A 17,133-nucleotide genomic window follows, 5' to 3' on the forward strand; every position below is an offset into this window, starting at 1 on the left:
TAGAGAAGTGATGATGGAGCACACCACTGGCTCCAAACTTGGCTGAACATTAGAATCACCTGGGGCTCCTTTAAACACCACCACCCCCAACCCCTGTCACCTCTCAGACCAGTGAGATCTCTGGGGAGGAACATGGACATAACCACCAACACAGGAGAAATGCCAGATTCCTTTGTGATAAGATACAGCTGGAGACAAGACAGGCCTCCTAATTAGATCTAGATTTTTCTATTTCTGATTTTTCTGTTTTCTTAAAACTTTGATCTAATTAGGTCCTAAGTTTTCTTACAATAGTAATTAGCAATTTTAATGAATATTTAGATAGAGCACACACCAGTACTGGTTAGAAAGCCTAATTGGAAGGAGTTACGTGGTTTGATTCAGTGGAACAGGACTGGGGTAGGCCTGTGGGCTTGGAAACCCCATGAGGAACTGTATTCTTCCTGGGGGTGACACCCCCATTCTGCTTGTCCTTTGTACCTAAGCAGAGTGCTGGTTTGCACTGGACCATGTGAACTCCAAGCAGCTCCAGGTACCAGGCTGTGCCCAGCCTCACAGGGGTAACAGGCTGAAGAGCTCTGAGATGTGCTAAGGCCATGTGATGTGGTTCCCAGTGGCACAGGCCTCAGGGTGGTGAGAGCTCACCACTGTGCAGTGGAGTGCTAATGCTGAGACCTCACACAATCATCCTTAAAGCTACAGAGCAATTTTGGTGGCCCTAGATTGTCCCCAGACAGGAATCCTTGTTCTCCACACAGCCTGGGCCAGGGATGTGGACCCTTGGTGCTGATCTGCTCTCACTCTCTTAATGGGGTTCTGCCCCATCTTTCTTTCCCACTGGGCCTCTAAGGGGCTAGAGAAGGGTGCTATGCCCATCTGAGCCACCTAGTCCCCAAGTTGTGAATCTGCAGGGCCACAAAGAGCAGGCTTGATTTCCAAAGGCTCTCCTTGGATGCATTAGTGAGCAATTATTCTCATTTATTTTGTTATTTATATTCTGCTTTTGGATTCTGTCATTTATTTGGAAATATACAGAGGCATGATCTGGGTAGCTGAGATCTGGAAAAGCTAAGCATGGCAATGGGATGGTTGTATTAGATGAAGCTTTCTGATCTACAAAAATGGCAGGTTCATGTGGTTCAGCCTAAATAGTGTATCACATAATTTGGATACATGGCATGCAAACTGATAGAAATCAGAGACATGGTATCCAAAGTTAGAACACATGCCTCTTCATCTCTCCTGATTCCCACTGTCCCTGCAACCGTCACCTTACCCTGTTGGCCTCCACATGGTGCAGCCTAAAGGCCTCCCCTGTGCTCTCATTCACCACATCGAACTGGTGTCGGTAAGCCACACAGATGAGGTTGTCGCTCTCCTCTGTTGGCCCGTCCACCAAGGTCATCACTGCAGGAGAGTCGGACAGACAGATCTCCTGTGTGGTTGAAGATGAGGTAAGAGACAGGTTAGGACAGGAGCAGTCATCTTCATGCCAGCCTCCACCACCTGCTGCCTCCTTCCAGAGAGGTCCCTGCAGAGGCCTGTGCCACAGGAAGGTAGGAAAAGGGTGGGGAAGAGGAGCCAGGGGTCCCACTACACTACTCCCTCCCATAATCTGTTCCTGTGAAGGGTGGAGCCAGGAAACAGTTTTACAAATTTGATTTGATGGTGTGGTGGGCTTTAGCCCTTGAGCAGTTTGTCCTGGGATTCAGTCAATAATTGCAAGTAACATGTGCCAGATGCTGTCTCATTGAAGCTTTGTAACAATCTCATGTGGTAGGTATGGCCGTTGTTCTGGTTACAGATGAGGAAACTGAGGTCCAGAGGTCAAGTAACTGGCTTAAAGACAGAGTTCATACATGGCAGATAAAGCTGAGATTTGAACTCTGGAAATCTGACTTCAGTCACACTACATAAACATTCATTAAAATAGCTGATTACCGTCTCAAGAAGGCTGATACCTAGTTAGTTCAAGATTTTAATTTAAGTGTCAAGATGTTCTGCCCTCCTCATATGAATAAGAGCAGAAATTGATATTATAATCCAGGCCTTAAATCTAGGCAAAAATAATTTCTCATCTCACCTATAGAAACACTTAGCTTTAGTGTCCAATATTGACCTATTTCATAGCTTAATGTACTGTAGCTTTGGAAAGGTATGAGACAGGAAGATGAGGAAAGGAACTTGACCTTCAGGGTTGTCTCTCCTGAGGTTGCATCTCAAAATACACTAGCACAGCTCTGACAAGGGCAAGCAGGGTGGCTCTGCCCAGGGATTCCCCTCATCTCCTCAGCACTGAAACCACCACTGTCTTGTGCCTACACCCACACTGGCTTTCCAGTAGGTCTCCACTCTTGGCCCCTGTGCTCCCCTCTACCTAGGGGCCAGATCATTGTCGTTTCTTTTTTTCTTTTTTTTGGTGGTTCTGGGGATTGAATCCAGGGGCACTTTACTACTGAGCTACATCCCCAGCCAATTCTTTTTATATTTTTATTTTGAGATAGGGTCTCACTAAGTTGCCGAGGTTGGTCTCAAACTAGCTATCCTCTTGCCTCAGCCTCCTGAGTTGCTGGGATTACAGTGTGTTCCGCTGTGCCAGAGTCATCCTTTAAAAACATGCTACATCTCTGACTCAACCTCCCGGAGGCTTCCCACCTTAGTTGGAGTCAAAACCAAAATCTTTACAAAGGATGCCAAAGGGTGCTAAAGAACGTGCTCCTGGGTCTCCCTGACCTGCCTGCCCTTGTCCCTCAGCTTGTCATCCACATCTCTGCACTGTGCCTTCCACAGACCTGAGGGCCCTTGGCTGGCCACATCCTGCCTGGAATATCCTTTCCCCAGGTATCCTCATTGCTCACTCCCTACCTCACATGGGTCTCTGCTTGGAAGTGACCTCCTCAGGGAGGGCTTATTGGTTCATCTTTCTAAAACAGTGATCCCAATTCCCTGTACCATCACCCTCTGTCTCCCTACCTGACTGTATTTTTATTCTCAATATTTATTGCTACCAGCCATCACAGATTCATTAGAAAGCTATGCCGGTGAGCACAGAGGCTTTGCTTGGGTCGCAGCTGCATCCTCTTGGTGCCTAGCATGGTCCCCTGGTGTTTGCTGCAATGAATAAGATTTCACCTTAAGACTTCTGGGGTAAACGAGGGTGCCGGAGGCAAGGGTTCCCTTTATGGTTACTGAATAGTGGGACAGTCTCATGGCTGGAAGGAGGGAGTCATCTCAAGAAACCCTGGATCTGAGAGAAGCAATGGGAAGAGAAAACCTACCCTGATATACTGGAATTCTTCAACAGGTGACTCTGACAGGGGAGATAACAAGGAGCTGGTCATCCCACTCGGCTTGTTGTGTTTCCTTGTGATCAGGAGCAGTTTATTCCGAATTGCAACCACAATTCTCAGCTCTCTGCTATGGTGGGTGTTAATGGCATACAAGTGGCAGCCTGGGAAGAGAAATGGATGATACTCAACACACGAGAGGGTTTGGAAGCTCCCAGGCCTTGACAATGGAAGTCATTCCTAAGAACCCTGGGAATTAGCATCACTCAGGAAATGGACTAAGAATGTTTCTGACACTAGGCAAAATGGAGACTTGACATGCAAATGAGATAGAATTAAGAGAGTCATATTCCCTCTAGTGTGTGGCCATGGCTCATACCTATTACATGACAGGACTTAGGTGGAGGGTGATCTGAGCTCCAGGAACCAGAGTTTAAAATGCCTTTACTCCCAAATTTGCTAAAGGAGGTTGACTCACCTCCAAGACCTGTGATGCAGGGCCTAGGATTTCTCCTAGTCCTCAATATGCTTTTCTATCTTTCAAGCTTCTTAAGGAAACCTGATGCTATCTTTACAATGTTTTCAAATAAAAAATCAAACCAATAAAATCAAATTTCTACTCATTTTTACTTCCAGTAAAATTTGGGCAGTCTGAGATAAATAAACGAATTGAACAGAAACAGCCCAAATAGGAGGACCCAAGTCACCTTTGGTTTTCTCCAGCTTGTTCTCTCTGCACTCAGACCTGCTCCTCCCAGTCTGCCTGCCCTCGAGGCCCTTCTGCACAGCACTCAGCCTGAAGACAAAGAGGCGGGCGTCTTTTCCTGGTGACAATGCAAAGAGGGAAGATTAGATAGTCAGGTAAAAGGACCTGGAGGAATTCCAAGGTTGGACAGCAGGGAACAGGGCAGGAGGTGTTCTGAAATTCAGTACACCCCACACTACCTTTCCTCACAGGCATCACGGATGCACCCCTCTTTCCTCCACTGCTCTGCCCCCACCCCTGAACAAAATTGGGGAAAGAAACTGGGGCCCAGCCTAAACAGTGGAAACCCCAGTGACCTTTGGTGTAGGTTGCCGAAGGCCATCTCCTTTCCTCCCTCCCAGAGCATGCCACCCAGAGGTGTACCACCTTTGTCTGCTCTGAGAACCAGAAGGTCCAGAGTCTCCAGCACATGCATCTGCTTCACTGGCAGAGTTCTGTCGAACACAGGCACAGACGGAAGGTCATCTGGAAAAGAAAGCTGGTTACTGGCCCCTGCAACTTGTTACCCACCCCACAACCTGGTTACCAGTCCCTGTAACCTGGTTACTCGCCCCTGTACTTTGAAACCCATGACAAGAGCCTGCAGGAAAAGGGACCCAGTTCTCTCTAGATAAGGCAGGAGGAGGCTTCTAGAGCTCTCATGAGGTCAGAGGGGCAGGCGAGCCCTGAGCACTCTTTTCCTCTGGACTCAGGTGGGAGCACTGATCCACCCTTCCCTAAGGCATCCAGAACTCTATAGGGGCATAGCAGCAGGGACTCGAAAACTATATTCTTTTCCTTAGTGTTCATCAAAGAAAAATCAACAACTCTTAATCCCGTCTTATTGCAGTTATACCAAAGGACTGAACAGTCAAGGGTTAAAAAAAAAAAAAGGAATAAAAACATCCATTTCTCTTAAGTGTTTTCTTATCTTCATGTACTATTTGAAAGTACATATCTTAGGTCATTATGTATATTTCTCAAGAAAGCAAAATAAAATTTTTCTTTTTGCATTTAAAATTGATACAGATACATATACCCTATCCTAGCATGCCACTATATCAATAGTAGTTTGCCTATGAATTTTCAGTATTTTTCCATATAGGAATTTGAAATCTCCTTTTTAGACAAAAAATAAGAGAGAAATATCAATTAAGTTGTCCAAATAATAGGAAAAATTAATTTAAGTGGAAACGCTCAGGAAGATTTCAGGTAACTGGACACTGCAATTACACACAGGATCTGTTTTGAAGGTTACTTACTGGGAACTTAATTTTTAATAATTACTTGCCTCTGGGGAACCCTAGCACACAGGGGCCTGAAAGAAAATTAAGGGTGTTCCATAAGCAAAAGTGCCTCTCCTGTGCTTGATGTGGAATCAGGACCAGGCAGAGATGACAGGGAGAGCGCGGTTGTTTTATGCAGAGGTCCCTAGCTCATTCTTCATCTGCATTTAGTCTTCAAGGGCTCTGCTGTGGGTTTGGGTTGGTTTGCTTCATTATGATTTTGGTGTAAGGGGCCCTCAGGATTATGCCATTTTCAGAAATCCAAGTGTAGCTGGGAGTCATCCTTCCCTGAATGGGGCCCAGGAAGGAGCAGGGCTTTTGTCACTAGGATTGATAACCACCCTAGTAATTAGGGGGTGGGGAGGGGACCTCTGCTTCTGTAGGCCTGGGGGCTCTGATCTGTCATAGCATGGAGGATACTAAACTCATATTAGGCATATGGCCTATCTCTAGTTCCCTTTAATCACACAGGGCTTGTCTCTAGTTCCCCTTCAATTACTGGTGTGGTTGCAAATTTTATGACGGCTCAGCAGCCACTTTCCTTCCTCCTCTACCCCAGGCCTCCACAAAAAGGAATCGATTCTTAGAGTCTTTGTAGTGCTGCCGGGCAGACTTAATTGTTCAGAATGTAAGATGATCACACCAGAATCTGCCATCATATTTGGCTAAATAACTAGAATTATTTCATTTTTCAGGATAGTAGCAGCAAGAGCAAGGACAGATAACATGTACTAAGAGCTTACTACATACCAGACCCTGATGCTTGGTGTTTTGTCTGTTATTTAATTGAAATGTTCCCATGACCTCATTAGGTGGGGACTTGTAAAATTTGCATTTAATAAATGAGGAACCCAAGGCTCAGAGGAGTTCAGAATATGTCCAAGGTCACTCTTGAGCATGTGGAGCCATGAGTGATGACAGCACTTCATTTTACACTGAAAACAGGTCCACTGCACACTGCATGCCAAGCTGCATACAGAGCAAATGAACATTTATTCCCCATCAGTCATTCTCCGAGTGCTGAACAGGTTTATACACAGCACAGGAAGGCAGAACAGCAAGGACAGAAGAAAGGGACAGGTGGGTTTAATGACTATAATTTTTTCCTTCCTATAATGTCTGTATGAAAATGCAATATTTTAGAGTCAGTTTTTCTATTACTGTAAAACCCAAATGCATGACAATAGCATACTTAGTTAGTACTCAGGCTCTCTTCAAAGTAGGTTTTGCAATACTAGAGTGCAAAGGATCTTGATTTTTAATAATGACCTTGACAGGAGCAGACTCTCAAGGGGTAAGTCTAATGAAATTAAGCAAAAGCTAATGGGATAGAGTGGAGCTCAGTCTGAAATGAAATAGACAGATTCACTCAGAGATGATTCCTAATATGATTAAGTGTAGACCAGAAGGAGGTAAACAAAGAAACTTGAGAATTATGGCACAAAAAGGAGTACTCACAAAGCCTCAGGGTTATTCTCCCTTTTAGCAAAAACAAATAGGGAGAATCACTGCATAATGAGGACATGAGGAAGATCATCTGTGTGATAAATTTAGGCTGGTGGTGGGTATCTACAGCCATCACTAGAGGAAGATGACTTCTTCCAGGTTTGAAGAATAGAATCTCCTAGAAAATCACTATAGTCATTACGTCTGATACCATTGTCAAATTTTAAATCCATAACTATGAAAATTTCAGAAAGGGATTTGGTAATCTCAGTGTGGATTTTACATTTCCAAACAATAGACTTTCTTTTGATTTAGGTAACCCTTACCAATAACCACAGGAAATATGCATTCCATTCCTAAAAAGGCAAATGGAGGACCTAATGCTCTTTTAATCATGAGAGTTTTAATACTTATTTGCCCAGGACTATTTTTTTTGTAAATCTGTGGCAAGGTAAATCTGAAAACATTGGTAGTGCTTAATTTAGTTTTAGTGGAATGCAGTTAGCTTAGTAAAAAGAGCACTGAACTAGGAACCACATCTGAGTCCTGGTTCCAGATGTGCCACCCACCAGCCAGCTATGTGACCTTGGGCAAGTCTCATTACTTGTTTAGGCCCTCAGTTTCTTCATTTATAAAATAAACTGGAATGAGCCTCAAAGGTCTTTTCTTTAAATTTTTTTTTGTGGTGCTGGGGATTGAACAGAGGACCTTGTGCATGCAAGCAAGCACTCTTCCATCTGAACTATATCCCCAGCCCTCTAAGTCATTTTTTAAAAATAAGTTTTTAGTCACTCTTTTGGCAAAAATCTAAGGATTTTGTTAACTGTAAGCAAATTCTTAAGAACACAGTAAAGGTTACAGCTGTCATTTAGTAACGTGCCTGACACACTTTAAGCACCTAACATAGGTTTAACCTACAGCCCTTATGATACCCTCCTTGCTCAGAGAATATCATCAGTTTTCATTTCTCTCCCCCACGCCCCCATAGTGCTGGGGATTAAACCTAGGGCCCTGCATGTGTTAGGCAAGCAGTGTACCACTGAGCCCCAATCCCAGCCTAATTTTCTCCACAATCACAAAGTTTCTCAAATTAAGTACTTAAAATCTGAATTGATAAATTTAAAATGAGCTGCCTTTTATTGACTCTTCTGTAGATATTATTAGATTGTGAGCACACAATTAAGACACACACCAAAAGTATCAGGAAAGGAAGCCCCAATAAGCACTGCAACACTCCAGCTACACTCCAGAAGGTGCCCGGCAGGGGCCAGCACAGAGCAGATACTTCATAAATGTACTGAGCAAGGGTTTGGGGAAGGGAGTAAAGGTCCTGCCAAAGGGTGGCAGAAAGTTATGCTCTTAGGTCATCATGTCAGTCTCATAGTGGTGGCTTTCAGATTCTTATAAAATGTTACTATGGTAACCAGAGATTGGGCAGCAGTTTCTTGTGCAGTCTGAAGCTGGGACTTCACCACCCCAGGAGGTGACCTGTTGACAGCATTTAGCTCTTCTGTCATCCATTAGGAGTCTGGAATAATCCAAAGGGGCCTCTTTCTGGAAGGGGGTCACATTGTCCTAGAGTCCACATCCCCCTGCATCTGAAATTTCACCTCCACACCCCCAACATCATCCTAGCCAAAGGCATGTTCCCTGGTGGCTTGTGTGTTTAATAGTGCTATCTTCCTGGTTTGATTTTCAATTGAGTTGAAATCTGTCTCCCTATTAAAATATTTCTGTTTCTCTATCCATCAAACATGGTTTATCTAAGAGTCTTATTTCTTTTGGACACCAAGTACTTTTTGAATTAGAAATTTAAAAAAAAAAAAAAAAAAGGCTTTGCGAGAGCAGGTCCCTAAGAGAGTGGCTTCAAATAATGAATCCTTTCTGATTTAAGATAAAATGCTGGGATAGGATAAGTACTGGCTATAAAGGAGATTCTTACAGCAGGTCATTTAATATCCATGGACTAATGAGAGATGGGGGAAAGAAACCTATGGCTCACTCACCCTCCAGCATGCCTGGTTCAGGATATATGCCCTCTGCTTGCCTTGAAAACAAGGGAGTCGTTTTGTGAGGAAATTAGACTTTGCTAAGACCTCTGTGGACCCTGCATTCATGGGTTAAAGAGAGTTGATTGGAAGTCACCCATCTTAGAAGTACTACGAGTCCCACAAATAAAGACATTTGTAGAAGCAGCTACTCACTAACCATCCACTAGCAAGACGCCAGCGTCAGTGGAAACCAGCAAGGCCTGGCCCCAGGGATCTGCGCACACGGCTTCGTGAGGGAAATTACTGCAGAAACACTGGGGCTCCCAAGGCTGCGAGGCAACACAAGCATTGGAAAATAAGTGCACCAGAAAAATACACTGCGGCCCCCAGGTGGAAAGGAGAGAGAGCAGATGCCTGAAACAGCAACACAGATGCCCCGTGGGAGTGGTCACACCAAACCCTGGTCGCTATGGGGTCTGGACTCGGCCACCTTCCTCAGGAAGAAAGATCTCCTTCAAATCCATATGTAATGGGAAAGCAGTGAATCCACATTTCTGGCACCATGACCTGTCCATGTGATAAAGACATTCCTAGGACGATCAAAACATTGGTAACATCTTCTCAGCGAATGGTTTTCTTTAACACCTGGAGGTTGGGCCAATTGGCACTATTTTTTTTTTTTTTCTTTAAAGAGAATTCACATTAGTTCATCATAAAAGCAAGTCCCAAGTAACTTCAAAATTGTGATTCCTGTGTTGCTGATTCAGTAAAATCATTCAATCATGCATGATGCAAGAGTTGATATTGTCTTAATATGAAAATTCTTATTGACCCACATATGGCTACAAAATCTTAAAGGAAAATATAATAATCTTTTGTAGATAGCCAACAAAATGACTCCTGTTCCCCCACATGACATGTTCATACTGCATGAACTCTTCCTTGAATCTTAATTTCATTTTCTTTTCAAGCATAAGGATTTATTATTCTCAATCAGACATAGAGCCTGGTGTGACCCACCTGTATGTGCACATGCAGCTGTGTCTGTAAGTACCCAGTGAAGCAATGCTCACACCTTGAGAGTAGAAGAAAGGCTCTGTGGACCACCTTTGAGAGTCCTGGGCACTGAGGGTGGACACTGTCTTATTGCTAGCTAGAAAGGGGAAGAGCATGCTTCCCCTTTAGGAAACCCACAGCCTGGAAAAGAATATCCTAATCACTAAGATAGACCTGCACTGTTCCAAAAAGATTGCCTAAGAATTTGGAAACATTTTATAACCCGAAGAAGGGGTACACAAGGGCACATCACTAATTCAAGAGGCATTCCCCCAAGAAGAGTTCCGGCAATTCTGAGCTTGACACTTGTAGTAAGAGGACATGAAAAAGCAAAGCCAATACAAATGTCATTCAAGATACAGACACATAAACCAGTGCATGAGATAACACTGAGAAAGAACAACCAAGTCTTAACAACAGTGTTTTCAGATCAAAGGACACTAGTTGGGAATACTCAAGGAGAAAGGGGTTTTCACCCTAGGATCCAAGGGCCCTAGAAGATCCATGGGGGCTGAAGGAGGTGTGTGAAACCCCAGAACTTGAATCCAAATGCTACGGATGTGCCATGTCATTTTAGTGTGTGTGTATGTGTGTCCACTGATGTGTTCTCAGAGGTGCCAGTGAACGTGAATTACTATCAGTGCATGGAGTATCAGTGACAATCCAGATCCAGTCCCACAAGGCTCTGGTCTGAGTACAGGTAGTGTTTGCTCATGCCTCAGACCTCTTCTGCCAGGTGAGAGGCTTGGTGCTGATTCTGTGGGGTGGGAATGTAGCCTCCAGCTCTTCCTGCTCAAGTGCAGGACTCCTGGGGAGGGGCTCCTCTGAGGATATCAACACAGCTCATGAAAAAATGGATGCCCAGGATGTTGACAAAGCCCAGTTCTTTGGAAACAGATGGCTCTAGGGAACAGCATGAGGGACTGTGGCCTCTGCAGTGCCAAGTGACAAAGTTGGTGGGGTCCTCTGGAGCAGTGCTTCTCCAAGGATGGCCTGCGGCAGGTTATAAGCTGACCCCAACAATAGAAGTTCCTCTTTTGTTGTTCACTGGTGAACATGTTACGAGACAACGGAGCTTTGTTTTTAATGTATGTCTAAGAACTTAAGAATGTTATTGGATTTTCCTGTAATTTGGTATTTACAAAGTGCTTGAAAACACTGTTAACTCCTACTCTGCATAGGAAGACAGTGGGAATTTCTGCACCTTGGAAAAGAATGCTTTGCCATGGGTCTTGTCTGAAGTTGTGATTTTGGAGGTACAACTGCATTTTGAGCTTATCATTTTCCTAAAACAGACTTTAAAGTATATAGACTCAGATCATCTGTGCCTTTCACCAACATAAATATATCCTTAATTCTTTTGCTTTTATAACAGACACTTATCTAGTGATGCACTGTGTGACACTACTCCATTTAACTAATTTACATCTTCAGAGTGTAATTAAGAATCTAGGGTATTTTTTTACAGGACAAAATCATGGATGTGGTAATTTCATACCGCCATTTGTTTTTCTTTTTTTCTGTTCTATTTTTATCACGTAGTTTTTTCCCAGGGAAAGTGGAAATAGGAAGTCAATAGATCACAGGGGTTTTTGGCTGAGTGAACCACAGATTAAACAGGGGTTTCCACCTGTGCTCCTCTGCCCAGCAGCCTCAGCATCTCCTGGAAACTAGTTAGAAATGCAACCCTTTGGCCTCTCCCAGATCTACTGGGTCAGGAACTGGGGGTGACTCACATACACACCAGTCCTGGAGAAACCCTGCTCCAGGGCCTTTCTGTTTAGAGGGGGCTGTGTCAGCAGCACAGGAACTGTGTACGGGCTTGTAAGAGATGTCCACTCTAGGCCCAGCCCAGGCTTACTGCATCAGGACCTGCATTTGGTCAGGATGTCCAAGTGTCATGCATGCACGAGAAGCTTGAGGAGTACCACAGGACTGGCCTGGCTGACCAGCATGAGCCCACAGTGGAAAAACACAGAGGTGCTCCCTGAATGATCTGGGGCTTCCCCTCGGACTTGTAGGAGCAGAGCTTTTCTTCTTCCCACCCTCAGGCCTTTTCCCAAGAATCTCAATAACTTTACTGAGGCTAAAGAAAATTCACAGTTCAACTTGTAAGTATTGACAACTCACCTCCTTTTTACAGATCCCTGAAGTGGCCAAGCCAGATGGGGCATCCCCTCTCACAATGGACTTCAGTTTTAGAGCCTTATGGAACAGAGATCTCTTTTAAAGTTTGTTATCAGGCAGCAAAAGAAAAGCAGGATAAATAATTGAGATTTGAAAATAATGTAATAAAGTTGGAGTGACTACAGGTTCATCTACTGACCCATCCCTGATGATAAAAAATGATGCTAGTGGGGTAGGGAAAGCCCCATCATTTCAGCCCAGATCATTTCAGTTTATTCATCTGTCAGAATGTGATTTCTAAGCCAGGAGGGGTGGTGTATACCTGTAATCCCAACAACTCAGGAAGCTGAGGCAGGAGGATTGCCAGCCTCAGCAACTTAGTAAGGTCCAGTCTCAAAATAAAATATAAAAAGGGCTAGGGATGTGGCTCAGTGGTTAAGTGCTCTTGGGTTCAATCCCTGGTACCAACAAAACAAAACAAAACAAAACAAAACAAAAAAACCCAAAAAAACCTAAACTGCAAGCAGTGAAAATACAGACTTCCAGGTCCCTCCTCAAACCGGATGGCTCAGAATCCCTGAAAGGAAGGGCCAGGCATCTTTAAACAAGAACCAATGCACCTATCTTGGAAATGGTGCTCTCTCCTCCAAGATCCTTGACTGTGGGTCTTTCTCACCCTACTCCTCAGCTTGTGCTTGACTGCCCATCAGACCTCATCGCAGCTGGCAGTCCCCCTCCTCTCCCTGCTGGCATGGGGGATCTGGGCAGGAAGCTTGGAGCTGAGCAATGCTAGTGTCACATGGGAGTGAGGCAGAGGTGGTGTGAGTGAGTTCTTCCAAGACCTGGGATAGGGGACAGCTGGAAGCCACCTAAGTGTTACAGTAGATTCTTGGAAATAGGGTGGACATTCAGGCCTCCCGTGAGCAGCACTGCCACTCTGTGCTTCCTTCTGCTATGGATGGGTCAAGGTACGTTTCCCAAACTGGCTCCCTACTCTGCAGAAAATTCCTAAGAGAAAGGCAAGTGATCCACGCTCCCCTGACAAGAGGGAGCCCAGAGCCGGGCAGTGGACTGTTTGCTTCCAGGTAGCAAGAGTCCCACTGCTGCAGAGTGCTGTCCTCTCACTGACACCTACAGGGGACTACCTCTATACAGTCAAAAATCTCACGATTCCCACAACAATCCTAAGAGAAATCACAGAGCTGTGGCAACAGTAGGCAATATCAACACCTCTGCACATGGCATCTGCTCTGGCTGTCTTGCAGAAGAGGTTTCGGGGTAGAACCTACCTGCCCTATCCTGACAAACTCTGCCTGGCGGGCCTCCTCTTTCTTCCGGGCGGACTTGGGCGATTCAGGTAAGACGTCACTGAAAGACCGTCTGTTAAGCATGTTCTGAAAAAGAAAAACAAGTGGTGAATTCCACAAGCCGTTGTCAAGTCCCATCCTTTGGCTTCTCTTAATGCACAAACCCATTGTCCAGATGGTTCTATTTCTACCCTGTGTTCATGTATTCAATAAGCATTTATGGAGCACCTCTGTGTGCCAGTTCTGTATCAGACTCAGGGATGAAAGTCCACAGGTAGGGGCCAGCACTGTATTATGGCTAAGGATGTGGTCTTTGAGATCAGGCAAACCAGCAGCCTCCTTGCTCACTCACTTATTAACAGCGTGACTTGGGCCACCATGCTGCACAGCTCCAGGATGCCATTCCCATAGAGTACTTCTGGGGTACAACACTGAATTCTGCAGGAACAGTACCCCTGGAACTACACCTCCAGGGCCCCATGGGCAACAAAGGGCAAGTTGTTAACCTCTGAGTCTGTGTGGTTGACACCTGTCTTCCAGGTGTGTTATGAAGATTAAATGAGGTGGCGAATGTAAGGTGCTTAGCACGGCTCTTGGTACATACTTGGTCAATGCTACGTCTCCTCCAGACCTCGGTAAGAGAACTGGGTACGCTCACCCACTCAGCAAGCACTGACTGAATGCTGCTCCTCTGCCATACTTGGAGGATACGGTAGACAGTCTCTGTCCTTGTGGAGCAGAGGCTAGTAGGGGTCAGAGCTAGTGGCTAATGACATGGTTAGCACATGTGACCACTGCTATGAAGGGCAAGTCTGTGGAATATAGCAGAGCATTTGATAGGACTGGCTAAGGGGAACTGGTTTCTACTGGAGGGCTGGGCATGCCTGCCAAGGTGGTGATACTTCAGCTGAGACCTAAGGGGCACTGTTACTCATCTTAGAACATTCCCTATCCTCAGGGGAAAAAAGGAATTTACAGATTATCAAGCCAGCCAAGCTGAAGCCAGGACCCACTCCCTGAGAACCATTGCAGTACACCAACCAGGAGGATGGCAAGGACTTTATGAAAGGCTTGTGGTCACACCAGCTTATTCTGATATCTTACATCCCCACTGAGTGAGAGTTGGACACCTTTATTATGCCTACATCATCAGGAATAATTACTTCTATAGTAGTTCATGAATGAACACACTGATTCTAAGGGAATTCCCCTACTTGTTCTGTTTCCTTACTAAATAGGGAAATGTTTTAAACAATGATGATTTTATTCTGCAGTAATGTGTCCCTGAGGTGATAGGAAGGGCTGGGTCTCATCATTGTGGACATACCTTGGGCTAGGAAGTGTCTGGGTTTTCAGGAAATGGAAATGCTGGTTTCAGTGCCGATTATGGGGCTAACCAAGAAATCTTAGGAAAGCACTCCATCTCTCTCTCCCACCCCATTTTTGCCCATTTATCCTCTCCATGGCAGAAAAACTGAGCAGTTTACCAAGTATAGCACTTCAAAAAAGCACTCTTCAGTACCCCAGGTGTTGTCGACTGACACTCATGACCACCCGTGCCTGCACCTTGATTTCCACAGGCCTCGGCTTTATGAAAATGCTTTCCTGTATATGGACACTCAATGTCTCCCCTTCTTGTGGTAGCAATGAGAGAATGTCAGCTGCTGTGGCTGCATGGCAGTCTCAATAGCAAGGATCAAGGAGACTCCTGTGCTTTAAGCAGGGCCATATTGCTAGAGTTATACTCTCAGCTCACAGCCCATGGGAGGGAAGGAAGACTGTGGGCCAAGTACCTTATGCAAATCTGGCATCAGATCCTGGTATAAAGATCGAATCAACATGTCCAGAGTGCGCCGACGTTTCTGGGCAAAGGTTGGGGTTTCCAAGGTGGCCTTTTCACCATTAATTACTACGACAAAGAGTAAAAAGGGAATTGCAAACATCAGTAGCCACTGAAGAATGTTCTTCTCAAGGAGACCCCTTGTAGTGAACACCGCCCTCCTTCCCAATACTGGTATTACCATCAGCATGACTGTCCCTTCATGGAAGGATGCTAAAACCCTCTAATGTGTGTGTGCTGATCCACAGAGTCTGTAGGCATGTCTAGCTTCCCTTTCCTCTTGAACTACAAGCTTTTATCTAAAGACCTCTTTAGTCATGTACCCATCAACCCACCATGCATCCACCCACCCATCCAACACACAGGGCCAAATCAGATGGCATTCACCAGGATTAAATGTCATTTTTATAATGAAATGCAGCAAATATATGACAATCATCTAAACAGAGTACAGGGATTCTTAGCCTAATGGAAGTGTCTTCTGGAAAGAGGTAGGGTTTTAGTGAACTACAGACACTAAAAGCCAATAAAGTAGAAAGTACAGTCACACATTAGAGCACAGAACAGGAAGTATGCAACAGAGGTCAGGAGTCTGGCAGTTTTGGGTATGGGTCCCAGCTCTGCTACTAGCTGTGCTCTCTCTTTTCTCAGTCTTGCGCTAAAGTAGACCAAGTACCACCCCAAGACCCTTGCCATAATTAAGTTTCTCCTCTTGTTAGATTAGCAGGATGTCTGCAGAGGTTATTATGGCTGGTTGTCGCCGCCCGCGGCAATTTGTTACGGCCTGCAGCAACAATTGCGTGGATATTTATCAGAGGTGGACTGGAAACTGAGCTACTTCTACTATCTCTCTCTTTAGTGGGCTGCTTTCTTGCTTGTTTGTTTGTTTATAGAGGATAGAAGAAATGAGGTTTACTTGCTTTGAGAGGAGAGAGAGAGAGAGAGAGAGAGAGAGAGAGAGAGGGGCTTTGCATAAAGAAAGAAAGAGAGACTTTGCTTAAGAGAGAGACTACAATTTAGAGATCTATATCTTCTTAGTTCTGCTGCTTCTTCTTAAAGGTGCATCCTGCATCCTGCGTCCTTCACTCTACAGGTGTGGCTTTACTTCTCCGTTCTGCAATCTGCAACCTGTGTTCTGCCATCATTCAGAGGTGCTGCTTAAGCGTTGCTTATCCTCTCTGCTAGCTGCTTATCCGGTTATTCTCTCTACTAGCTGTCCATCCGGTTATCCTCTCTACTAGCTGCTCATCCCGTTATTCCCGGTGCTTCCTATAGGTGTGTCTTATATACCTAAGGCAGCCAATCAGCTTAGGATTAGCACAATTGAGGCACGCCCCTCAGTGCCAATCAAGAAAGAATGAGGAATACCTGTTGACCACTAGCACAAAGGAGACATTAACTAATCAGGCAAAAGTGGATCACGCTGGGTTAACACTAACTATGTGCCACCTCTTAGCTCAACGCCAGCCGCCATCTTAGGGTTACCCAAACATGTCTTCTGCAGCTGGTAATTTCCTCTTTCTTGTAAATGACATGTTTGCTCACAAAAGGTGTGACAGAGTCTCTAAGCTCGTACAAAGAATATTATCTCTGTTTTCTTGGTAAGGACCTCTGTCTGGTCTAAAAAAGCACTTTCTGAGAACTCAAAGAAAGAAAAAAAATATTTTTATGTAAACCTCCAAACCCCTGCTCCCACTGGGTATAAAGTTCAAAGACTTTCCAAAATCTTGGTTCAGAGGAAGAATTCTTAGGCAAGAGCCACCTCTGAACCCAGCAGTCAATAAAATTCCTCAGATGTCCAGCCTCTTCTGTCCTACTGCAGCGCATGCTGGGAAAGCACTTTATCACTTAGTTGCATTCCCAAGTCCTTTTTAAATCTCATTTTGAGGCAGGGTCTCACTAAATTGCCCAGGCTGGCCTTGAATTTGCTATTCTTCTGCCTCCGTCTCCTGAGTAGCTGGGATCACAAGTGTGCACCCCCATGCCCAGTCTAGCTGTATATTCTTAAGCAAAATTTTGAGCTTCTTGGGGCCTGTTTTCTACCTTGT

General features: G+C 44.9%; 1 protein-coding gene across 6 annotated transcripts in view; it reads right to left on the reverse strand.

Moving 5' to 3' along the window:
* The window catches only part of Garnl3 (GTPase activating Rap/RanGAP domain like 3), a 147,601-nt gene that overhangs the window by 23,246 nt on the left and 107,222 nt on the right, over positions 1-17,133 (reverse strand). For all 6 annotated transcript variants that reach the window (XM_047523818.1, XM_047523815.1, XM_047523816.1 and 3 more), the window contains 8 exons: positions 15,039-15,154; positions 13,228-13,332; positions 11,942-12,016; positions 8,973-9,084; positions 4,420-4,518; positions 3,995-4,111; positions 3,279-3,451; positions 1,277-1,435 (listed from right to left, as the gene is read on the reverse strand). In XM_047523818.1, coding sequence (XP_047379774.1) covers positions 1,277-1,435; positions 3,279-3,451; positions 3,995-4,111; positions 4,420-4,518; positions 8,973-9,084; positions 11,942-12,016; positions 13,228-13,332; positions 15,039-15,154 — 956 coding nt within the window. The remainder of the gene's footprint in view (positions 1-1,276; positions 1,436-3,278; positions 3,452-3,994; positions 4,112-4,419; positions 4,519-8,972; positions 9,085-11,941; positions 12,017-13,227; positions 13,333-15,038; positions 15,155-17,133) is intronic.

This window comes from Sciurus carolinensis, chromosome 14 (assembly GCF_902686445.1).
Source record: "Sciurus carolinensis chromosome 14, mSciCar1.2, whole genome shotgun sequence".
Taxonomy (NCBI): Eukaryota; Metazoa; Chordata; class Mammalia; order Rodentia; family Sciuridae; genus Sciurus; species Sciurus carolinensis.